A 25136-nucleotide genomic window follows, 5' to 3' on the forward strand; every position below is an offset into this window, starting at 1 on the left:
AGGGCAGGATATTTGTTCATCATCTGCCCTAGGCTCCCCTTTTTCTCTGTGTCACACACATACCTTAGTATCCATCACCATGCTGATGGGATACAACCTCATGTGGGTCCGGCTTTTAGGGATGTGAAGAAACCCTTTTGAAGGACGTGATGGGCAGCATTGGGTTAGGTTCCAGCACCTTGACTCAGTGATCCCAATGTTCCCACAGCACTCGGCACCTTCTGGCACCTCCCTGGGTGAGGAAGACCACGCTCCTGACACCAAGGCCCCCACAGACACCCAGGTCGGAGGAGGGCAGGCGAAATGGCCTCAGTCTTCCGCAGCGAGGAGATGAGCCTGATGCAGCTCTTCCTGCAAGTGGAGGCTGCCTACTGTTGCGTGGCTGAGCTTGGGGAGCTGGGTCTGGTCCAGTTCAGAGATGTGAGTAGTGCCCAGCTGGAATGCTGAGCTGCAGGAGATGCCCCCTGGGGTGTGCTTGTCCTTCCCCCAAAGCACTTGGGGAAGGTCCACCTGGGGTGGTCAAGAAGCCCATGGACAGAGCAGGACTTCCCCAAAGCTGATCTGAAGGCCAATCACCATGCTGAGACCCAACCTGATTCTGAGTCCCCATCCATTGCACTGCACCTTCTATGCACAACCTTAGGACAATTCCCTCCACCACCAGAAAACAGGGGGTATCTCCATGAGAGTCCATCTATGACTCTTGCTGTCACAGCAAGGCTGGGTGGAAATGAGCCTGGTAAGGCCACGATGTCCTTGGCCCTAAGGAAACCCATGGTATTTCCCTGCCTCTAGGAGTCTGTAAGATGCAGAGGTGGTGGCCATCCGCACTGAAGGCATTTGCTCCTGCTGAAGTTAAAAATGAACATGGCAGCATGCAGTCTCCAGCCCCACACTTGTTTTCCCTCCTGTTTTTAGCTGAATGTGAATGTGAATAGCTTCCAGAGAAAGTTTGTGAATGAAGTGAGAAGGTGTGAATCCTTGGAGAGGATCCTGCGTAAGTAAACGATTGTCAAATGCAGTCGGCTTCCTGCCAACTGGTGGTGTGGGATTTATTTCTTTGTTAAGTGCTCTCACACTGTGGAGCAGAATTAGCGGCAAAATGGTGATGTTTTCACCTGAACCGCTGGAAATATTTTGCATGCATCAGCTAATTGCTGCTTTGCCCCATATGGGCAATAAATTGTTGCTCCTGTTTTGAAAATGGTTAACTGAACTGAAAGGAGGTTAATTAGCTTCTATAAAATCACAAGATAAATCTGGGGCTGGGCAGGAGGCTAATCCAGATAAACAGACTCTTACCTCCATGCACCAACCATTGGCATATGCTTCCTGTGGCCAAGGCCTTCAGCCTGGGGACAAATCCTTAAAACCCAAGCAGCAGAGCTCATGGCACCTGGTGTCCCATGGGCATGTGTTCTGTGGGCTCTGCACTCCCCACACCATGACACCAGTGTCCACCATAGCCACTGTGACAGCACTTGCCATTGCCAGAGCGGAGGAGTGAAGCTTGCTGCATGCCTCGTTCACTGCCCCAAACAAGGAGGTTCCATGCTGACTGTTTGTGCGAGGGTTGAGGGCTGTCCAGAGCACAGGGGTGGGAGCGGCCACCACACCTTTGGGAGAAACAGCATCCTCACTGAGAAAGGAGGCTGCTGGGTGTTCAATTCTTGATGGTTGTGTATATGCACTGGGATGATGGCTCTTCTATATCACTGCCCCTTGTCACACCTTGCTGTCAGATGTCCTGACATGGGTTTTAGCAGCAGCTGGTGACCAGGATGGTGCAGCAGGGATGACCCTGTATCAAGACGTCTGTGTCCTTTCCTTGCAGGTTTTCTCGAAAATGAGATGGAAGACATTGTTGAGATAGTCAAACTAGGAAAGTACCCAGAGACTCCCCTGCCTCGGGAAATGATTGATATGGAGGTACAGAATTTGGAGTGAACCAAGGAGAGAGGGAAGGGGACGTGCACTGAGGTGTCTGGGTAACATGCTTGATACAGTCCTGCCCTGCAAAGAAAGACCCAGTAACTGAGGCTGGTGCAGCTCTCCCTGCCTGTGGAGGCACTCCCCATGTTGCTGTCTCAGCAGTTAGGTTAAGGCTGGTCTTGTTGCATGTTCCTAAAGGAGCCCAGTCTTTTTACCATCCCCTGTGAAATCTCCAATCCAACATATCACTCCCACAGAACTCCCTCATCATCGTGTAGGTGAGAATAAGAAGGGTTTTGGTGATTTTAACCAAAAGAGCTGATGTTAGAACCGGCTTCGCTGCATAAAAACCTCAGGGCTGTCTGTCCTGGTGGGAGTATGATTGTGATGTAGTAAGACTGTGGTCTGACACAAGTACTAGTGCCTTGCTTTTGGAGGTGCAGGGGTTGCTTTATTCTAGCCCAGCTGGAAGCTAAGTTTACAGACTGGGTCATTTTTAAGTGCTGCACATGTAAGTGACTAAGAAGGAAAATTGTACTTCCCAAGGGCTTCAGCTTCACGAGGAAGGTGGCTCCCTGGTGTGTTCCTGGGCCCACACCCTCACCTTGGTTTTGGCCTATGTCTAATGAACCTAAGCTAATGGCCTTGTAGGCTCCTTTTGTAGTCAGTAGACTGACAGCCAGTCCACCTTGGCACAGAGGTGCCAAGACAGGCTAAGGCACCTAGACCAGGCAACCATTTACCTGTGCTTTGGTCAGGTGAATTCTGTTTCTAATGTTAGAAGAGGGCAATGAACTCAGTAGGCAATGTGGCAATGGGAAAACGAGGTGCCAGCACTGGTAAATATCTTCCTACAAACCCAGTGTTAATGGATGCAGTCATTGAATATTTCTATATTCCCCCTTGAAAAAAAAACAACCATCTGTTGTTTAAGATTTGGTATGAGCTTGGTAAAGGGCCATTGGTCTGCTTCAGAGTTTTTCTGGATGTGCTTGGAATCTAAACAGACGGTGCTGGAGAAACTTGAAGCTGAGCTTCTGGAAGCCAACCAGAACCAGCAAACGCTGAAACAGAACTTCCTTGAGCTGACGGAGCTCAAACATCTGCTGAAGAAAACCCAGGACTTCTTTGAGGTGAGAGGCCTCTTTGCTCTTCCAACAGAGATGTGGAAAGTTCCTGGAAAAAATGACATTTTCATTTCATGTCTGTTGCTGTTACTGATTTTTAATCAAAACCCAGCAGTCTTTACCACAAGCCAGTAAGATATGTTTGCACAAGCACCTCAGTCACCTTGGAGCCTGCATCACTCCATGAGTCAATGGGGCTCAAGAACTTTGTTCTCAGATCTCTTTGAAAATGGTGTTTATGCCTTTCAGTTGCTAAGATGTAGTTTACCTAGTTTACCTTTTTTTTTTTCTCCCTTTGGTTTAAATCCCTGTGGAAAGCTGCCTTTGGGGGAAAAAGTGTTGGGAGGTAGATGTGAAAATAGTTTTAAAACTGGCAATGCTGAATAGCTTTTAAAACTAATATTTTCCAGGCAGAAACCAATCTGCCAGACGATTTCTTCAGTGAAGACACATCTGGACTCCTGGAGCTGAGAAGCACTCCTGCTGCTGCATCTGCCAAGCTGGGGTGTGTATTAGTGATGGCCCTCAGCTTGGCCAGGCTTCCCACCTGCACTGCATTGCTGTGACACTTGTACGCTTCCTTCAGCTTCTTAGCAGAGGTTTCTCACCAGCCTATTCAGCGTAGCTGTTTAATGAAAGTGAAAGCAAGACTGTCCTCTGAAGTCATCATCAAAACTATGATCAGGTTATAGGTCAGAGGGACAAATGGACTTCCAGTCCACCAGTGCCAGCAAGCCTTTAGTAGGTATTGACTGAAATTTATCATCTTACAACATCTTACCTGTGGCTTCTGGACTCAGGCAGCTGGCTACCAGTCTGGTCCTCAGGAATGGATGTCTAACCACAGCAAAAAGCCATGGGACTGCTTGCACTGGGCTTTGTTTGCAATAGAAAGTGGCACTTAAAGTTGAGAGTTAGGAGAACAGAAACACCACTGAGCATAATGCTGATGGTAATTATGCAGCCAGCATAGACTCAAACAGCTTTCCTTTGTGTTTACATCAGATAGGTGTGGTTAAATTCGCTGATGGTGTTCTCCTAGACTGGTGTTTTTAGCTACTCATGCTGGTATTTCTGAAGGACCGTTCAACTCCTGTTTGAGCGAAGCATGTGCCTGCAGAGGGCTTACCTTGGTGGGTGTGTACCAGCATGTCATGGCGCACTTCAAAGGTGCAGTCTGGTACTTTCTGGGAAAAGGAAAACAGGAGGGAATAAAGGTAAACCACCACTGCAAAACTGCTGATTTTAAGCATCTTTCTGTTCCTCCATTTCTACCTGAATTGTCTCTTCTCCTTTTTCTGTTGATCTGGGGAGGACTTACAATGTTTTAAAGAATGTTCATTCTTTATGTTCATTCTGAATGTTGTTCAACAGGATAAAGTCAGTCAATTGAGGCTTGAGCAAGGAGGTCTTTCCTAGAAGTGCCTACAGCAGCAGCAGCAGAGCCCTGGCTATCACAAACTAGAAAACAAGAGATTGTAAAATCACGTGTGCTACAGGTCCTAAAAGACTTAGAATGGGTTTGTAATGTATTTATCTTTTAACTCTGCTCAGATTCACAGCAGGGGTAATAAAGAGGGAAAGGATGATACCCTTCGAGCGTTTACTGTGGCGAGCCTGCAGGGGAAACATCTACCTGAGGTACACCGAAATGGACACCCCCCTGGAGGACCCTGTGACGGTATGTACCGATGTGTTTTTGCTTCACGCTGCTCCATGTGCATGCCTGCAACCTGCAGAAATCAGCCTGGTGCCCTGGCCACGTGGCAGCACTGGCTGCCTCACCAGAGCTGGGTGTCTGAAGGCAGCCTGTAGAAGAAAAGTGGGAAAGTTTGAGGGTGGGAGAAGTTTTTTTGACATGCCTTTCCCCTTTTGCCATCGTCAAGGTGGCTTCTTTTTCCTGTCTGGTGGACGTGAGACCTAGCAGGGTGGCTGTGTTACGGTGACCACCAGGGAGGGGGGCTCTGGCTGTCTTCACCCGGGGCTGGCCACAGAGGGTTGATCCCCTTGGTGTCTCTGGGGTGAGCCCCATGCCCCTGCGGACCTCCTGTCCCCACCTCTCTGCTCCACATTGCTGCTTCCTCATAACCCAGAACTGCCACCCGTGTCCGGTCCCTGAAGCAGCAGCTAGGGAAAACATTGCTGCTGGAAAACTGGGGCTGGGGAAAAAACACAATGCAGTGGAGAGGCTGCTGAAAAAACCCCCACATTTTCTGCACCTGATTCTTTGCTCTGGGTGAGTTAAATTCTGCTTGAATTGCAGAGAGAAGAGGTGAAGAAAAACGTGTTCATTATCTTCTATCAAGGAGAGCAGCTTAAACAAAAGATCAAGAAGATTTGTGATGGGTAAGGCAGGCTGGTGGGCAAGCCACAGTGTCTCCCACGGAGGTGTTTACCTGTCAGCCTGGGCTGGTGGAATTTGAAGCTGGAGATTAGATCTCCAGCTCTCAGCTCTGCCACTGAGCTCCCTTCCGCTCCTCAGCTTCTCTGCTCCTAATCATGAGAGATGTCCGTCATTTTGGCACTTGGAAATTGAGGTCCTAAATTTTCTGAAGTGACTTAAAGATCTTGGGAGCTTCAGTTGCTAGGTTTTTTATTTGGGACATCTTGAAGGGGACTGGTTTTTAAGCAATACTCAGCATCCTTCCCCTGAAAATCAGGAGCTCTAACTTGGGCACTGGGAACATGGTAATCCCCAACCTGCTCTCAAGCCTTCCCGCATTTCAGCATAAAAAGATAATGCTGGAGTTTATTCAAAACTTTCCCAAAGCCTTTGGGCAATATCTGTGTAATCAGAGACAGAGACCAGAAGAGAAATGAAAGCTTCATACAGCCTGACTTGTTTCCACCCTGTTAAGCATCTTGAAAAGATAATTCAGGTTGAATATTTTGTTACTCTTTCATAACGCTGATGACCAACGGGCTTTGTTGCAGTGTAAATCAGATTTGACGAGGGGATCTGTCTGCTGCCCCTGAATCCATTTCAGGTATAACCCCTTGGCCACGCGGGGCCAGCCAAGTGCCTGCAGGGTGCAGAAGGTTGCAGGGAGGGTTTCGGCAATTGCTCTTACTCGACATGTGTGCTCAGGGCAGGCCTTTCCTTACACCCTGTCCTTTAATCAGAATAAAAGCAGGAAGATCATTTCATCCAGCTGGGAGACCTGACTTCAGTCCCATGAAGCGACAGACCCCTGGGGACTATTAGCAATTCCTGCATTAGAAATGGGGCCCTCCAAGATGCCTTCTGTAGGCAGTGGAGGACAATGCTCGTCCTGAGAGCAATTCAGCCCTCCTGAGGGGGGCATCTCTCTCTATAAAGCAGCCACGGGAGCATGGACAGCTGGGGCAAGACTCCCAGGAATCAGTCACTGATTTCTGATCCTGAACCTCAGACGCAGGGAGTTTTTCCATCGCCACTGTGCAGGATCAGTCTGCTGTTGCCAGTGGTCTTTGAGCTTTTGGCGAGTCTCGTTCTCTTTCTGGATTACAATTTCCTGCTTATGTCCCATTTCTTTGCCTGCTTTTTAGATGCTGTTCACTACCCTTCTCCCCTTCTGCACTCATAGGCAGTGGCTGGCAGTGAATGCTTCCCATCAGATTTGCCCCTGTGCCGACGGCCTTGCAAGTTGCCAGGCCATTCCTTTAGAGTTGGCTGGGGTTGCTCCAGGCACTTCAGTTTGGAGGATTTCTTTTCCCCCTTGCAGCTTTTTAGATTCCCTGCAGTCAATACTTTTTTTCTGGGGTGAGAGTTAAAAGAACAGGCAATATGAATATTGATTGAACCCAGAGTCATCCAAACTGGAGGCGTGACCTTCTGCAGTGGGGTGCAGCCGGGAACGTGCCGGGAGCTGATGCCGTCCGTGGGGCCGGGCAGCACTCGAAGCGTGAGCAGATCCCTGCAGGGTGGGCCATGATGTGCAAAGTTATTATGAGCTGGTGGTATGTATGTGGTCGTAGGTTCATAGAAAGGAACTTAGACTGGTTTCTCCCAGCCTCTTGTAACTGAAGGAAAACATACCTAAGACAAATTCACAGGGTGTCCTTTGCCGTGCTACTGCACTGGGTTTTGTTTACCGCCAGCTAATCAGGCTACACTTGAAATTGTCCTTTGTGTCTTTTCTTCCTCCCTTTCAAATTTTTTGCTTGCTAATATGCATGTATATACAAATGCTTTGCTAAGTGGCATTTTTTTAAATGTATTAATCTCATGACTCTTCTTTTGCACTCTGTGGGCCATCCAGCTATCGCTGGTACACACATCAAGACATTTTGGGCTGGTCCATCTTTAAGGCAGGGTTAACTATACCTAAAGCAGATGGCAGTGTCATTTCAGCCCCAGCAGGACATTTCTGCTTAGCACTAAGTCATCATTCATGACAAGTAAATATCCTGCAAAAATCATGAGACTGATATAAGCCGGTCTCCTACAAGGCAGGCTAAGATTTGTTTGCAGAGCAGTGTGCCTCAGGTTACACTTGTAGTCCCTGCTTGACTCTAATTGGTAACATTAGTCTGCCAATTTCATGAGCATTAAGTCCATGCACAAATTTATTAGTGAAAGGTGGAGAGGGAGCAGGGAGGAGGAAAACGTAAGAATTTTTCTCTTCCTCCTTTTCTTGCGGCTGCCTCAGCACTAATGTGAATACTAAACTGGGTTTATCAATGTAAGGATTCCCTGCTGAATTCTCCTGGAGCTTTCAGAGATGTCTGTGCCGTTAGGGCAAAGCTGATACTCAGTATGCAAAATGGCTGTTAAAAGATCAAAGCAACACTGCTGCAATAATGTTATTGGAAATGGGGGAACTGTACAGCATGGAGAAATAAGCTTTCAAGTTTGATTAAAAATCCTTATTAGAGAGGAACTAGGAGCTGTGGAGAATAAGAAGATGGAAATAATTAGGTAGGGTGAATAACCTTTGGAAACGAATAACAGGTGTTGAGCGAGCAGAGATTCAATTCTGAAAAGGGAAGTTTAGCTGAAGAGCATGTGCTGTCATTACAGACAGCTCCGGGCTGATCTCTAGGAAACTGCAGAGTGTTTAGTTCAATTTGCAACTGTCCTCACTTGTGTGTGTGCTGGAGCTGATTTTGGAGAGCAGGTCATGATATAGTCTGTGCTCAGACAAAGCCAGAACATTATACTTATCTGTCACAGAGCATGCACATTTTTGTCTCTTAAACAGGGATAGACCCCGATGACCCTGTTACATCTTCTTTTAATTCATCTCACGTGCAGAAAGGCAGCCCTTCAGCAACCCTAACTCAATGTAATGCCACCGCAGGGTGGTGGAGATGTGTTGCCTTAGGTGGGCAGAAATCTCCGCTCTGTAAAGAGAAGTGATCTCTTCCTTCAGACCTGTTGGGGCAATACTGAAGGACGATATTTATTATAAAATAATAAATGTCCTTGAATAATAATAATGCCATTGAAGTGGCAGGGCTGGCACAAGCACCAGATATCGCTGAACAAACCGAGTAGGGAAAAATGGAGGGTTCTCTGCTATTTTAGTTACTGCAGCACCTCAGCTCAGTTAAAGCTTGTAGGTGTACAGCCTTGCAGCAGCACACCTTGTGATCTGTGAGGTCCCAGTGGGAACTCCTTGTGCCTGCTCTTCGTGTAAGAAGTATACTCTGGGACTTGTTTTGCAGGCAGGACAGATAGCTGTATGCTTTTCAGAGAGACATGCAAGTTATTTATTTCTAATTGGCTGTATTGCGTATGTATAATGGCTTTACAACACCACAGGGGAGAAGGTCATCTTGCATACTACAGCACCTGCATGGAGATAAAACCTTCACTCACATCATAGAAGCCCACATTAGTCCTTATGTCACATTAAACAAACCAGCTGAACCTCCCAAATACAATCTTGGGGGTAAGCTTATAAAAGCATTTATACTGGCCTGGACACATGTAAACTGATGAAACAGATACCACTCTCAGGTGTTTAAAAAACTTTACCCATCCTTCCCTTGCTCCCAAGCTGTCTAGCCAAACAGACGGACCAGAAGCCAAGAGCCGGCTCTGTGGTCATCCTCCTTTTGTTTTATCCTGGAAATACAGTCGGTTTTTTGGGTTTGCTGAGTTTTGTTGTTTTGTTTTGGGTTTTTTTCTGTTGGTTTTTGTTTGGGGTTTTTGTTTGTTGTTTTTCTTTCCCCAGCGTTATTTACTTACACCGCGGGCGGGCACGAAGGGCGATCGCCTGCCGTGCAGCGGGCGCTCCGCGCACGCCTTCCCCCGGTGGCTGCGGGGGGTAGCGCGGAGGCAGGGACGGGGCGTTTCTCCAGCCTCAGTGCGAGAGGGACCCCTGTTGGCTACCGCGCTAACGGGGCTGCCTTTGCCGGGGGGGCTGGGCGGGCTGTGGCTCTTTGCAGTTCAAGCAGCTTGTGGGCGTAAGGCAGGAGACTCCTTACTAGTGCTGACCCCTGTATGGTATCAGGTACATTCTAGCACCTGAGAGAGGGAGTGTTTTTTGCAGCTGGAACAGGCAAGGTGATCCTTTTTCTTGTAAAGAGAATAAATGTACCTTTTTGGACCTTTCTGGGAGACTAGGCACAACTTTGTAATATGTGAGAAGTATATACTACCAGGTAAGAAATAAAGTCTGGTTTCTCCACCTTTGAGCTGAGAAGAGTCCAGAGGAGGAAAAAGGCAGTCAAATAAATGGTGTTTCTCACTTCTCTCTTACTGAGGCTAGATTTCGTGCCACAGTCTACCCCTGTCCGGAGTCTGCCACTGAGCGCCGAGAAATGCTTGATGGAGTCAACACAAGGATCGAGGATTTAAACACAGTAAGTGCCAGTGGCTTTACTGGGGTCTGAACCCTGCAAGTGGGACCTGCCCAGACTTTTGTCCTATCTGAAACCCTGTGGCCATTGCCATATCCCAGGCTTGTTTTGGGAGCCGGCTGTGCAGAGCTGGCCAGGAGCTGGGGATGAAGCCACCAGCTCAGGAGTGGTCCCCTGTGCAGTGCTCTGCTCTGCCCATTTACACCCCCAGGAGCTGCTGGGAGACAGTCTCCCATGTGAGGGCCTCAAAAACTACTTGCTGCTGTAGGCTGTGCAGAGGTCAGAGGTTTAGACCTTATGATATGGGCCTACAGGGTGGGATCTAAAGTCATCAGCAAGCTACAGGTATTGTAACCAAATTGCACATTATCCAAAATGGTTTAATCTAGGTCTTACAGCATGGTTTCCCTAAGAAGCTTCACAGAGTTGCTCAGTCACAAGTGTAGTACAACCATACTAGGCTCAGAGAGGACTCATTTCATATTTAAATTAGGTTTTTTTTTTACTGAGGAAATCTTGGAGCGCTTGTCACACTAGCAATGTAAAGCCAAGATTGCTGCTAGAGAAGTACCGGTCTCCAACCTCTTTGCTTCAACATTTAACACAGGGCTGAAAATTGCAAGTTCAGTTGCTATGGGTGCTCAGTAGCTTGTACATCCATATACTGTATCAGGATTTCTTGCCTTTTGGAGGAAATCCTCCTGCCTGTGACCTTTGTATTGTCACCCATGACAATCAGTGCATCCGTAGTTAGGAGGGAATGGACACCCTGTTTGCCTGAGGTGGCCCATCTGGCAATTGACATCCTGCTGTCACCCCTTCTGTGGATTCTTGTGAATGCCAAGCCTGCACACACAATGCAAGACTGCTTCCAAACTGACTTTCACTCCTGAACAATGTGGGCAGCCAGACTTCTTCAGTGCTTGTAGACCACACAGGTTATCTTCTTAATGCATTATCTCCATCACTCACTTATGCAGCAGCACTGTGGTGGGCACATGATGCATGGAGGTCCCAGCAGGGCTATGAGCTGTAGCTCTAGCAGAGCAGGCACACTCATGGACCTGATGTGTCCCATGATCGTGGCACAGAGCTGCCTACAGGAGATGGCAGGGTGGGGGTGCATGGTGAGATGTGACTAGTCTGTAAGCAACTGGATAAGGAGCCAGTCCCACAGCTCAGTAACTTCCGATGGTCTCCTCTACACTTACAGAGGCGCAAGGCCATGCAGGGACAGTCCTTATTGAACAGCATTGTGCACCTGGTGTCAAGTGCTTTTGTGTCCAGACCTGCACACACTGTCTGCCAGGTCACCCCACCCATTCATATGAATTGCTCCCTTTCCACAATCCTCTTCCACTTGCCTTCCTCAAATAGCTGCTGCATAGACCATGCCACCTATGCCTCCCTACCTCAAGTGCTGCCTGTGCTGTGCTTACAGGTGATAACCCAAACCGAGTCCCACCGCCAGCGACTGCTGCATGAGGCAGCAGCCAACTTGTGGTCCTGGGGGACAAAGGTGAAGAAAATCAAGGCTATCTACCACATCCTGAATTGCTGTAACATCGACGTTACCCAGCAGTGCGTCATTGCAGAGATCTGGTTCCCAGTGGCTGATGCTGGCCGAATAAAAAGAGCTCTCCATCAGGGAATGGTAAGAGACCAACATTTTGGGTCCCTGAAGCTGTCACCCAAACTGCATTGTTTATATGTCAAGCATATGTTCAGACTTCTGTCTGTTATTGTAACGCTGGGCTCCCTTTTCCATTTTAATTAAAGTTGAGATTGTCGCATAATCACTTGGCCTCAGGGAGTTTGAGATCAGCATTAAATCTTAGCAGGTTTGTGACTGACCCACAAGAGTAGCAGTGCTGGCAGCTTTCCCTGAAAGAAATCAATAGCACAGAAAATGGAAAGAATCTGAATATTAGAAAAAGGGTTGAGAAACAACACTCTTGAGCCCAGCTTTCATGTTGCTGCCTGTGCATGTTTGGACACAGACCTTGGTACTGCGGGATGGATTCCTCTCTGTTAGCCACCCTGACTGTGTCTGTCCTTGTCACTGGGTTTGCAGGAGCGCAGTGGCTCTACTATCGCCCCTATCCTGACCGCCATACACACCAGGATGGCACCACCCACCTTCAACAGGACAAACAAGTTCACAGCTGGATTTCAGAACATTGTGGATGCCTATGGTGTGGGCAACTACAGAGAGATGAACCCAGGTGAGAAACACTCAGCAACCTGCAGCTGGCTTGCTAGAGCCAAAGTGAAGCCTTTGAGCTCCGTCACTATCCTAAAACATGCACTCATTGCTGATTGAGAAATGTGAACCATTTTTTCTGATGGTAAAAATTGGTACTGTTTGGTGCATAGGCATGAATTTTCTCAGGCAAAGAATTTGGCCATCAGTCTTCAGTGATTGACTGTGTCAGTAATAATGAATTACACAAATACAGGATGGGGAACAAGTGGTGAGGTAGCAGCACTGAGGAAAAGACCATAGGGCCTATATAAGTTGATCATATTGTGCTGAGGCCAAACAAAAGCCAAAAGGACCTGAGAAAAGTGTGAAATACTCATCTCAAGGAGAGCACTGACAATGAACAGAAACCTAGAGTCTTTCTGGTGGTAAAGCTAGTACTGCACTAGATGTGATTTGCCTGGCAAGTAAGGGAGGGATTGCGGAGGCCTTTAAGGGCAGCAGCTGGGACGAATGGTCCGGTGGGGTGGACTGCTTCTCTGCTGAGGTCTTTTTGTTTAGGAGGAGCTGAGCTTCTTGTCCTTTCCTTCCTGCAGCTCCATACACTATCATTACCTTCCCCTTCTTGTTTGCGGTGATGTTTGGGGATTGTGGCCATGGCGCTGTCATGCTGGGCTTTGCACTCTGGATGGTCATTAATGAGAAGAGCCTTCTTGCCCAGAAAAGCACTAATGAGGTGAGTACCAGGGAGCAGTGCACCCTATCAGCATAGGAAAAGGGTCATCATCCCCATTTGATAAAGGGGGCATCTGGCCTCCCAAAGGCTGAGTGGAGATCATTGGAAGATGCTTGTGAGGCAGAGATTTGGCAAGTAATTCTGCCTACTTCTACACAGGGACCTGGATGGGCCCAAGGGACCTAGAGTTTCCTATGAATAACTGTGTATACATAGTGAAGTACAATCATGTCTCCTGTTCACCGAGGCCCACCATTTGATGGGACTGCAGGTGCTTTGGTCACTGACACTGCCTTCTCCGCCTACAGATCTGGAACACCTTTTTCAGTGGGCGCTACCTGATCCTGCTCATGGGCATATTCTCCATGTACACTGGCTTCATCTACAATGACTGCTTCTCCAAATCGTTCAACATCTTTGGCTCTTCCTGGCATATCATTCCCATGTTTAAAAATAGCACTTGGAAGTAAGTAGCTAGATGTGGGAAACAACTGAAAACACACTAAATGGAGCATGTAAGCTTTGAGAGAAAGGCACAGTGACTGCCTGTGTGGGGAAGGGAAGAACTCCCTGCTGTGGATGCAGTCATGAATGAATCAGAGGTTTTGTCTGACACACACAGACAAACTCGCTATTGAAATGGAAATATAGAGTCCCCAGGAACAGGGCTGTTTGTTCAGGCACTGTTGTGCATAAGAATCTGCAGGTGTCTGGGACTGATGCATAGAGAATTATCAGTGTGAGGGAGCCTGTCATTGTACAAGACTCATTTACAAACACACACACACACACGTGCACACAAACCCAGGATAACAGTTCACGGAAAGGCTGGAGTCAGTGACAGGTATCATGTGGTAGTCCTTAGCACATCTCACATAAATGGACCGTAGGTTTATATGGTGAGATTAAGCTGCAAAGGCCATTTCACTTTTCTTTTGTAGTAAGGATGTGCTTCTGGACAATACGGTCCTGCAGTTGGATCCAGCAGTCCCAGGAGTCTACTCTGGAAATCCATACCCATTTGGAATAGATCCGGTAATTAAATTAAATTGCTCTAGGATAATTTGTATTTCAATCCTATTTCTACATATCAGATACATCAGGAGCTCCCTGCTGTTTCTCCTGAAGCCATGCTCTTCTCTTCCTGCTCTTTGCCTACTCTCTACATAGTAGTTGTGATGCTTCTTTAGCCATCAAGGATATATATTGCTGACAGTTTTGCATAGGCAGCAGCAAAATGTTAAGCAGGAAGGACCTTTGATTTCACTAGAGAGTGGTCTTGTGCTGCAGTCTCCGCTCTGTCACCAGGCTGCTGGACTCAGTTTCCTTATTCGAGTACTTAACACATTCCAGAACAACCTCACAAGTTTGAGAGCAAAGTCTTAATTTCTATGCAGTGTATTTATCGTATGAAGTGTGAAGTAAATGCCAGTATTAGTTAATGGATCCACATTTTCTTCTCTGCGTCCTATCTCCCTTTTCTTGCTGTTGTCTCTTTATAGCATATTGAAATGCAGTTGTTAACATCAAGCTTTCCTGTTTCAATCTTCATATCAACCAGTTAACCTCTGTTCTGCTATGTGCACCCTCGTTTCAGTTGGTCACACAAAGAAACGCTAGCTTCCCCTAGTTTGCAGAGAGATTGACCTTGTAGTAAGTTTTACACAAACCGGGCTCTGAAGCTCTGCCCAGGACATAGGCAGTGCAGTTCAAGAAGTCACAATAGAGGAAGATGAAATTTCTGTACACATCCCTAATTTAGGCTAACCCAGGTTAGCCCCTCTTCCATCCTGGCTGCTGCTTTTGCTCAAGATGCTGGGACCCCTGGCTGGGAGGGAGGAATGGCTGAACAAGTGCTGGCCGGGAAGGGATGGACTGGCAAGCACCAGCTCCCATGTGGCGCACTCTGTGGAAATTACCCGAGTCACCTGCCCAGAAGAATGTGTGGCTCTCTGCATTTTGCAAGTCCTGGCTGGATAGCTGAGATATATGTTAGAAAAGAGTCACCCTGAGCTGAGGAGGCTAGGAAGTCTCTCCCATAGCCATGGAAGAGGCAAAGCATGTCGGACAAAGGCACATAAACTAATGTTTTGCCTTCCAAATAATCCTGTCTTCCCTTCTTTCCGTACAGGTACTATACTTGATATCTGAAAATAGGTATCTACTTGCCATCTTTGGGGTCAGAAGACTTTGGGGTCTAGAAAGTTTTAGAAGAAAGGAGAAGGAACCCCAGAGCTGTGTAGTATAAAGAAGGCAGGACTGAGAAGAGACGTAGGGTTACTGTCCTAACACAACTGAAAGGTTACTGCAGAGAGGCAGGCAATAATCTGACCTCCATGGCCAAAGAGCTGGAATGAGCTGGGGTTTCGTTCAAACAAAAAGTTTGAACATGCTCTGCCCTCGGTACTTCTCTGGCAAAAGTGGAACAAACTTCCATAGCAGCAAGAGGGATTTTCTCAAGTCTTTCCATCTCTGCTGAAGGACATGACTGAGCCTGGGGGCAAGGAATGACACTGAAAAGATCTAGGTTCCACTACCAGCCTTTGCACTGGTTTCTGGAGGACTGAAGCAAAGTCACTAGATCATTTTAAATGCTGTTATTTCCTCTGTTAAACAAGGATAATACTTTATATCTTTTAGATGAGAAGCTTGGCAGAGTGAAAGTTATTATAAGGAACATCTAGATTTCTGTTGCTTGTTATGTTCTCACTAGAACTGGTAGGAGTAAATTGATGGCATCAAAGCAACAACTTCCACAAATCTGTTATTGAGCAAACACCTAAAAACCTGGTTCTTCTGTCTCTGCTCCTTTCCCCAAAGATCTGGAATGTTGCATCGAACAAGCTCACTTTCCTGAACTCCTACAAAATGAAGATGTCGGTTGTCATAGGGATTGTGCACATGATTTTTGGGGTGATACTCAGTCTCTTCAACCACATGTAAGTATGTTTCGCCAAGCCCCTTGCTGCAGCACACAAGTCCTCATCTCTAGAGTCCTTCATTCAGAGAAAGCCTCATATCTCGGGCCAATGACTTGAATTTTGACATTTCCCCAGGGCGAGTAGAAATGTCCCGAACGCTGACTGATTCACACCCCTGTTGGTAGAGTGCTGAGTCCAAACGCCAGAATGATGGCCATTACATTGCAGATATTCTCTTAGATAAACTCTCTTTCTTGCTTTCTCTCTTATATTCTTGATTCTGCAGAAATACTGAAGTACACTAAATTAAAAATATGTAGCACCTCCCACTACTGATAACTTTTGTCTTGAAAGACACTCTTCTGATCTAATCCAAAGCACACAGAAATCTTGCACAGTGTCAGTGCGTGTGTTTCACCTGACTTAGTGGGCCTTTAGTCAAGATTTATGGGTGTGAGTGTCTACACCTCTGCCTCTATATTTTGCAACAAAAAATAAGAAATGGTGTTAGAAGTGGAGAGACTGACACTACTGTCTTGAGAGACTCTCCAAAGTTGGAAAGTGTGTAATAACCTTCAAGGATGGAAAGCATTTGCAGATGACAGAGAGGAGGACTACCCCTACAGAATTGATTCTACACCTGGTTCTGATCTTCCTCAGCGTATAATGCTTCACTTTGTAAATTAGCCATTTTTTTAAAATCATCTTTTATTTCAATGCAGTAATTTTTTGAGGTGCTGAGATACTGGTGGGTCAAGTACAGAAATCCAAAGAGAATCAGTATGACAAAACTTTTGTATTTAAATGATGGCTTTCATTGATAAAGACTTCAATTACAGACTTCTTTCTTGGCTAGTGATAGTTGTATGTTTCTTATGTTATTTTCCAAAGACTAAGTAGTGTACAGGACTGCCATACTTAGGTGCAACTTTGTATTAATATCTAGTGTATTAATTCTAGTTATCTTTCCTGATTCTTTCCAGCTACTTCAAGAAATACATTAACATTATCCTTCAGTTCATTCCAGAGATGATTTTTATTGTCTCTCTTTTTGGCTACCTGGTCTTCATGATCATTTTCAAATGGTGTCATTTTGATGTCCACTCATCCCAGAGTGCACCAAGCATCCTCATCCACTTCATCAATATGTTTCTGTTCAATTATGGTGACACTTCAAATGCTCCATTATATGTGCATCAGGTATGGATCAAGCATCTTGAATCCACTGTAGATGGCTTTGGATTCACAGTGGGTGTTTTGGAGAGTGGGCATAAATATGGGGAACAGGCTCAGAAGCTCAATCGCAAGTGCCAGCCACGTAAAAGGTTTGTTCTGATATTCCTATTGGCCTTGTAGACAGGTAGGACAGAGAAGCTATCAGTCAGTGATGCAGAGGAAACCTCGTTCTTAGTGTCATCATTACAAGAATAATGATGCAATTTAAGATACTCTTGGGGAAAAAAGGAAAGAAGGGTGATCAGAGATGCAAAACTGGGTATTGCAGATGTGCTGTCCTGAAGCCTTGGCACGATGCTACAGACAAAGCAAAACCTCTCCTTTCCTTGATTTCTTATTTGTTCTTTGGAAAACTTGAAAACTTCATATTTTCAGCTAAAAAATTGCAGTAGCCAGAAGATCTTCTGGCAGCCTTTTGTCAGGAATATCTCCTTTGGGGAGTTCATTTAAAAAAAAAGGGGGGGGGGGGTGTGCTGTCCTGAAGCCTTGGCACGATGCTACAGACAAAGCAAAACCTCTCCTTTCCTTGATTTCTTATTTGTTCTTTGGAAAACTTGAAAACTTCATATTTTCAGCTAAAAAATTGCAGTAGCCAGAAGATCTTCTGGCAGCCTTTTGTCAGGAATATCTCCTTTGGGGAGTTCATTTAAAAAAAAAGGGGGGGGGGGGGGCCCTAAGAGAAAACTTCTTTTAAAGTCATCTCTATTTATTTGCTCAGAACATGGATTTTTTTTTTCTTGCTGAGTTTACACCACCAGCATCCATGAAGAATCTGCAAGCAAATGCTGCCTCCAGCCACATGTATGCATCTGCATCTATACAGTTGCACACTCTGGCACTTCAACATGAACTCAGTTTTAGGGCTGCTGGTGTGTCGGTTAGTAGAGAGACCCTATCAGTTCCAAGTAACTGTGCTAAGGCTGCAGGGGAGTTTGGGAAAACACAGTTTTCCCAGCCTTCAAAAAGTCATTAGATAACATTTTGCTTTGTAACAACCCAAAGCCTTTTGAAGATGGTAAATTTTTCCCCATATTCCTATCCCCCTACCCAACCAGCTACTGTCTGTGCTATCCACCTGGGTAGTCTGAATTGTAAAGATTGTATGAGACCAACCATAGATCAGAGAGCTGAGCCAGCTTTAAAAAAATGCAAAAGTTGTACTTTGGGGTTTTCTTTGTTTGTTTTTTTGTTTTGTTTTGTTTTGGCTTTTTTTTCCTAAAGTACAAACAGTTATGTTAGGACAGCAACAGGGGTGGCATACTGCAACAAGTACACCTTATATTGTAAGGGTAATGTGTTATCAAACCTAAGCTATTGGAATTCAGTTCCCTTCTGGAACTGCAAATGTAGAACAAACCATGGATTCCCTGCATTCTAGGGGAAGACTTGAATGACTTCAATCTTACTGCAGCATTTCTACCTTGATAAAAGCAAGGCAGATTGACTGGCTCGCCCAGCCGTTAGAACATTCACTTGGGCCACTGGAGAGCCAGGTTCAAGTCAGCAACATTGGGTTTTGGCAAATTAACCCTTTCCAACATGAAAGCTTTTCATCTCCAAGTCTCCAACCATCTCTAGCTGGCAGTTCTTTCTGGAGCCTTAAGCAGTATACATTTATTTTCATGTCCAGGGAGTATATCTGTTGTATAAAAAAAATACTATTTTATAGAATCAGGTTTCTAACCATAAATGTAGTTGACTAAAGGAAGTAAAGTAACTTTTTGCTCTTCCTGTTGCTTTGTCCTTTAGAAAGAAGTGCAGAGTTTCTTGGTCATATTTGCTCTGATTGCTGTTCCCTGGATGCTCCTAATTAAACCTTTCATCCTTCAAGCCAACTACCAGAAAGCACAACGCATGGTAAGGGATGTGGATCAGGCAAGGGGGGTTCAGTATAGCAAAGACAAAGCTGAGGAGACAGACCCCAAAAACTGTTTTCAGTGATATGATACAGCTTTTCTCTGATCCTAGAGGTTCTCCAGTGATTTCAAACTGTGCTTTACGGCACATGCACCAAGAGCATGTATATGGACATTTGTCTGAGCCATCTTAATGGGAAGCAGGAGCTTTGTTCACAAGGCCATACCTTATTTGTTGGGAGAGGAGTTAGACTGACACTGAGCTCTTTCAAGTGTTGTATCCAAAACCAGAGAAGGTTTAGAAAGACCTGTTTGTAAAGACAAGACAGGGCAAAGACCTCAGTTCCCAGTCCACAATCACTACTAACCACCGGTTGGCTGCTCTCTAGGAATGGGGCATCTGTGATACTCCTGGCCTGGGAGAGATCAACACTGCTTGGATGAGAGGCTTGATTTAAAAGCTGTTGCCTGCTTTCCAGCAGTGCTTTCTTCCCTAAGTGATTGCCTTCACGTTAACAGAGCCTTCCTTCCCATGGGCTCTGCGGTTTGCCCGGCTCTTCAGCACGTAACTGCAGCAGCTGCAGTTTCCCAGTGTTCATTAATTCTCTCCTTTATTACACTAACAGGACTTTACTTGACTGTCAGGATTGACTTCTCTTTATAGTCGGAGTTAGTGCCTGAAGTACCTTTTATAGGGCACAGATGTTTCCATTTGAAGAAAGAGATGCTGGTTGTGCTGCATGACCTTTTCCAACCCAGTCATTTCTGACCTATAACTGAAAGCCAGGTCCCTGGGAGACCTTTGCAGCCCTGCCTCTGCACTGTAATTTCTTATTTTGTCATTCTTCTGGGATTTGGATGAAAGCTTGACATGGCTGACTCCATCTCCTGCTTTTATGCTAGTAACATCTGACAGCTTTTCCCCACCTCCTATTATGCCCTTGTATTTCTGTTCCTAATTTTCATATGTTAGCTGTCTGATCACATCTTACATTAATCCAGATTTATATGTTTGCAGCAAAGCCTGTTCTCTATGCTGACATTCAGGTAAAGCAAAGATAAAGTGGATGTGACAATGATTGCTGCTGCAATAGGAAACAATATGTTATCATGAGACCTTGCCCATGAATCCTGCTGGAGGCTATAAAGGGTGACAGGACAAAACCTGACAGAAGCTGTGAGGTCTGTATTTGGTATGCCGTATAATAGGACTGTTATAAGCATATAATGTAGGGCTATTCTTACACTGTGCTGTCATTTCTGGAGTGAGGCTCAGATCAGGTTGTTCAGGCCTCTAGAAAAGCCCTGTAAAGAATTATTACAGAGAGAAGGTGGGTTGTGATAAGGTTTTTGTCAATTTAAAATTAATCAAGAGATCTGAATTGTATTTCTGCCTGTATCCCAGCAACTGTGTGACCTTCATCAAGTCACCTGATCCTTTCAGGCTCCATTTCCCTTTAACTGGATGCTATTTCCTTTGATTTGAACCCATCTAAGTGAGATCATTAGCTTTAATGCACCTCAGTTTTCTCGTTTGCCAGAAGTGATGGATCTTCTCATGGTGGGTATAAAAGGTGCATTGTAAGACTAGAAACTAGCTCTAAATTTGTTGGAATCACTGGAAAATGCTCTAGGATGGAAAATATTTGAGTATTATTGGCCATTCAGCAGGAGTACTCAGTTTCTGTGGTACATGATGACTAACTATTGTTGAAATTGTCCTCATGTTCATGATATAGTCCTTCCTATGTTACCCATCATCAGGTTATTGATGGAGTTCTGTGCCATGGTCTGCTCCATTTTGGTATCAACTTGTAGCATGACACAAAAGACATATTACATTTTGTTTCTGAAAGATTCGGTCTCAAGATATCTCAGGAAATCCTGGTGGTGAAAATGAGTTAGATGTCCTAGAGACCAATCACTCCAAGAAAGCTTCCCAGGGAGACCACAGTGGTGGCCATGGAGGACATGAGGATGATGACGAAGAGGTAAGAAAATGTGGACAGAAAATTATTCAGACAGACACAATAGTAGAAGACACAAAGTCAAGCAGAAGGCTTTTGCAGAGGTGCCAGCCCTTCTTTTTAACAAGATACCAAGACACACTCTTGCAACAGTTTGTGTTTCCAAGCAGAGTAAGCTTTGAATTTTCATAGAATGAATCCCTCTAAATTTTTGCTTTAGTTTTGCCTGGTGAGGGCAGGCATTCTTACAAACCTCAAGCTTTTGCAAACTTCAAGCTTTTGTTTCCCCAGGGGCGGTTGTTTCACTTCCACATTGCACCCAGAGAAAGTCAAGCCTTCCCCAAGAGTCAGTGAGTTTTCCTTTCTCTAAATTGTAGAGGAGCATTGAAAAGTTGGCAGCCTGCAGTGTTGGCTAGGGAGAAAAGTCTTCCTTTGGCAGATATTGCCAAGGGCTTCTGCAGTATGCAGCAACACAGTTAAAAATGTGACAGAAGTGTTTGTAGCAGTTGGGAGTACCCACAATATTGAGTGTGGATATGGCTGACTCTTCCCAGTCACAGGGAGTCTTCACAGTCTTACAAGATACACTTATTCAGTGATATCTCCCAATATGTTTATGCCAATAAGCAGTCTCAAAACCCCTATTTTATGTAAGGATTTCTGTCTCTACAAGAAATCACAGATTGGTAGCAATTGGATTGCCATCTATTCCAGATTTGAAATTGAAAAATTTGAAATATGAACTGGTCCCTGAACATTTTTTTTTCACTGGCATTGTATTTCTCCGGGGAGAATGTAAGGGAAGATCATGGAGAACTGACAATTTTCAAAGCAGTTGTTTTATCTGGGAACTACCTATGTGTTGCTTAGGGCATATCGAGTAAAACGGAGAAATATGAAGAGCCTTTGGTTGTGTTGCTCTTTTAACCAGGAAGCCCTGAACTAAGAACTAATAAAATGCATTTGGTTTTATGTTGTTTCAGTTCAATTTTGGAGACACATTTGTCCACCAAGCTATCCATACCATTGAATACTGCCTTGGCTGCATCTCCAACACAGCATCCTACTTGCGGCTCTGGGCACTGAGCTTAGCCCATGCACGTGAGTGATTGACTACATGTTAGTTACCTCACCAGTAACTTAGTGCTGATCACTGCTTCTGCTGGTGTTTGATTATTGCTCCGAATTTCTCCATGAAATCAAAGTTATCCTTGTGGACATTTGTGTCTTGGAATGTTTTCCTTCAGGCCAGATCAATCCAAGCGTTTCATGGTGGCCATCTCCATTTTCAGTGGCCGCTCCTGACTGGGGAGCTGGGTTGGGGCCCCTTTCCCACACTGTTCTGTAGCCACCCTCTGGAATAGGCCTTATTGTGTGTGGGCATGGTGGTAGGTGCAGTCCAAATGGGTAGTCCAGTCCATAGAGGTAAAGGCAGTATGGGAACTATAGCTCCATTTCTCAAGAGGCACTTGTTATACCCTTAGGCTATGAAGATGTCAGAATGACTTGAAACAGTTATTTTTATTTCATTCAGCAAACTAGAGATAAAAGTTTTCGTTCAAGAATTCCTGGAATTTTTCATTTTCACTGGGATTGTTCCCAGCAACATTTAGTGGAACCTCACATTCCATGAGAAATATACAGCATCTCAATGTCTTTTATTTTGATTTAAGGTAAAAATAAATGCTCAAATACTAGAAATTGCCTCAGGCTGGAATTTCATATTTTCAACAACTCTAATTTTTCTGAAATGTTTTTTATTAATATTTCTGTACTGCCTCTGGCTAGGAGTTGTGCCTGTCCTAAAGAATTGGGCACACAAAAAAGGAAAACAAAAGGGGGGGTGCCATGGATTGACAGAGGTGACCTGTACTTCTTGGCACAGAAATGAGCTTAGTAGGAGTCGACTGAAAGCTAATACACATTAGCTTTACACAGAGGACAGGTATCGAAATAAAATAAACCAACTAAAAAGCTTAGCTAAGGACAATCCTATATGTTATGTCAGAATTCTGCATGGAAAACCACCATATTCCTTTGCAGCCTTACAAACTGGCATTGACAGGAGTATTTTTCCTGATGGAGGGCAGCAGCTGCAAGGTATCCCTTTCATCTGTTGTCACCTAAAGTAACAGGTCATTGAATCTGAATATGGCTCGAGGACCAACGACTGGCAAAATGGAAGGCTGAACTGGTGGCTAGAGCATCTGAATGGAGGAGAGCTCGGCTCACTCCTTGCTTTGCCTGTAACACGAGGAAGATTGCTCAGTCCTGACTCTGTCCTGTGTGACTGGGATAGTTAAGTTAGGAACATGTCATTGAGCTGACAGGACACGTCAGATATACCAGTGCTGTGAATGTTGACATAAATGTGTGCAGGAAAAAAAAAATCTTTAAGAGCATGCGACACTAATACAGCCTACCTTGAGTGAAACCAACCAGTTGTCTTCTTTTCCCCCACCGTAGCTTCTCCATGACACCCTAAGAGAAGTAGTTTGGATAACAAATGGGAATTACATGTCTCCTGTGGGTCTTGTAACCTAATCTACACATGTATTTACTATGTCAGTCCATCTTGTTCACTGGGATTTAGCAGCAGGCATTCCTAGAAGGCTCCACGTAGTGCCTATCTGCCATGTTAAAGAGGTGCAAATTAAACTGATGACTGTATCATGCCAGGGTAACGGCAGTCTTGCTAGTGTGCTTGCATGTACTTGTGATGCAAAGCCAAGCCAAAAACAGCACCATCAGCTTCTAACACAGTAAAGAGGAGCAATGGAGAACAATATGCATCCACTTTCCTTCCCCAATCGTCATGGAGAGGCAGGGTGGCCATACATGATTACTGTCATGTACATGATTACTGTCATGTACATTTTATCCTAGGCCAACTCATCTAACTGGGAAAAATAGGTGAGCTGCCAGACTGCATGTTGTGCCTGTCCACAGTTGTTGCTCAGAACTGTTTTCCCTTTATTTCCTTTTGCAGAACTGTCAGAAGTCCTTTGGACCATGGTGATGCACAACGGGTTCAACAACAGCGGCTGGGCAGGCCTCATTGTCATCTTCATCATCTTTGCAGCATTTGCAGTGCTGACAGTAGCCATCTTGCTTGTCATGGAGGGGCTCTCAGCCTTTCTGCATGCCTTGCGTCTGCACTGGTAGGTGGTGTGTGGTCTTTTGGAGCTTTTCCCAGAGCAGTCTTAGGGAGGGATCAGGCTGTGGCAACAACTGGCCACATCAGCGGTATTAGACATGCTGCACTAGTACCTATGCATTAAGACATCAGTCCCCCTTGGCAAATGAAACAAAGGAGACTCCTCCAAAGGGAGGTCAGAGATCCCTGCTCCACCTCTGAGCTGCTGCCTGGAGCAACCTGCCTGTCCTCCTGAGCCTGTGGTGGCTGTGGGCATGTGTGGCAAATGGCAACCCGCAGTTCTGCCCTGGTAAACATGCAGAGTGACTGAAGCCACCTTGACCTGCATAATAAGGCCTGAAGGCACCACAGCCACACCACTGGTTGTGTATCCCACCCAGGGTCACCATCAAACAAAACAGCTGGGGACTACCTATGGCAGCAAGAGTTTGGCCAGGGCTGCAAAACCGGCTGAAAACGTGGTCAGCACTTGTGCCACTAGCCCAGGTTGAGCTCCAGGCTGTTTCGGCTTTGTGGTGATCCAGTGAGCTCATGTCTGCCTTAACTAGATGTCAGTCCAGGCAAGGACAGCAGTGCGGATGCACCATCGGGCCAGTGTGTAAAGCAAGACCAAGGTAACAAATAGCCCCTCACCACCACCGTAACTTGGCATCCTGCCTGAGCACCCAAGCTGTGGCCGTTTTCACCATGTAACATCCCACCACAAACCACAAACGCTGCCAAGGCAAACTGTGGTGCAGCTGCTTCATTGTGCAGGCAGAGGGAGATGTCTGTCTCCCACCAGAATGTGTAACTAGCAGGTGGTTATCCCAGCTCGCAGAGGTGCTGGAAGCAGTTTAGCAGACAGGCAAGGTCCTCCTGACTGGCCTCATGAGGAGCGTTTCCAGGCTGACTGATGGAAAGTCAAAGCTGATGTGTGCTGGGTTGCTCCCTGGGCTGCTTGTGTCTCACTGCTGGCTCCAGAAGGAGCCTGCGTTCCCAGCTCAAAGGACACCATGTCTCATGGCCTTCCTTTTCCCATGGGTGCCACTTTTCGGCCTCTCAGCTGTCCGTAGATCCTGTATGCAGGCAGCACTGATGCCCCTCTCTGCTCCTCCCCAGGGTGGAGTTCCAGAACAAGTTCTACGTGGGAGCTGGGTACAAATTTTCTCCATTTTCCTTCAAGTACATCATTGATGGCACCGCAGAAGAGTGAAGCCAGAGCATTGCTGC

General features: G+C 45.8%; 1 protein-coding gene across 1 annotated transcript; it reads left to right on the top strand.

Moving 5' to 3' along the window:
- The first annotated feature begins 208 nt into the window (after positions 1-208).
- On the top strand, positions 209-25119 carry ATP6V0A4 (ATPase, H+ transporting, lysosomal V0 subunit a4). Its single transcript, XM_010294857.1, has 20 exons — positions 209-420; positions 919-997; positions 1835-1929; positions 2940-3065; positions 3470-3564; positions 4614-4740; positions 5323-5405; positions 9758-9851; positions 11290-11502; positions 11923-12073; positions 12648-12787; positions 13096-13253; positions 13729-13822; positions 15608-15726; positions 16692-16908; positions 18694-18801; positions 20657-20791; positions 21751-21868; positions 23757-23928; positions 25026-25119. The coding sequence occupies exons 1-20, from the start codon at positions 304-306 to the stop codon at positions 25117-25119; spliced, it is 2535 nt and encodes an 844-aa protein (XP_010293159.1). The 5' UTR covers positions 209-303.
- The last annotated feature ends 17 nt before the right edge of the window (positions 25120-25136 follow it).

The sequence above is a fragment of the Phaethon lepturus genome, unplaced genomic scaffold (genome assembly GCF_000687285.1).
Source record: "Phaethon lepturus isolate BGI_N335 unplaced genomic scaffold, ASM68728v1 scaffold18269, whole genome shotgun sequence".
NCBI lineage: Eukaryota > Metazoa > Chordata > Aves > Phaethontiformes > Phaethontidae > Phaethon > Phaethon lepturus.

Coding starts and splice junctions, on each gene's coding strand:
- ATP6V0A4 (XM_010294857.1), top strand. CDS start 304: ATGGCCTCAGTCTTCCGCAGCGAGGAGATGAGCCTGATGCAGCTCTTC. Junction 11,503..11,922: donor GAGCTCTCCATCAGGGAATG/GTAAGAGACCAA, acceptor CTGGGTTTGCAG/GAGCGCAGTGGCTCTACTAT. Junction 21,869..23,756: donor ACTGAGCTTAGCCCATGCAC/GTGAGTGATTGA, acceptor TTCCTTTTGCAG/AACTGTCAGAAGTCCTTTGG.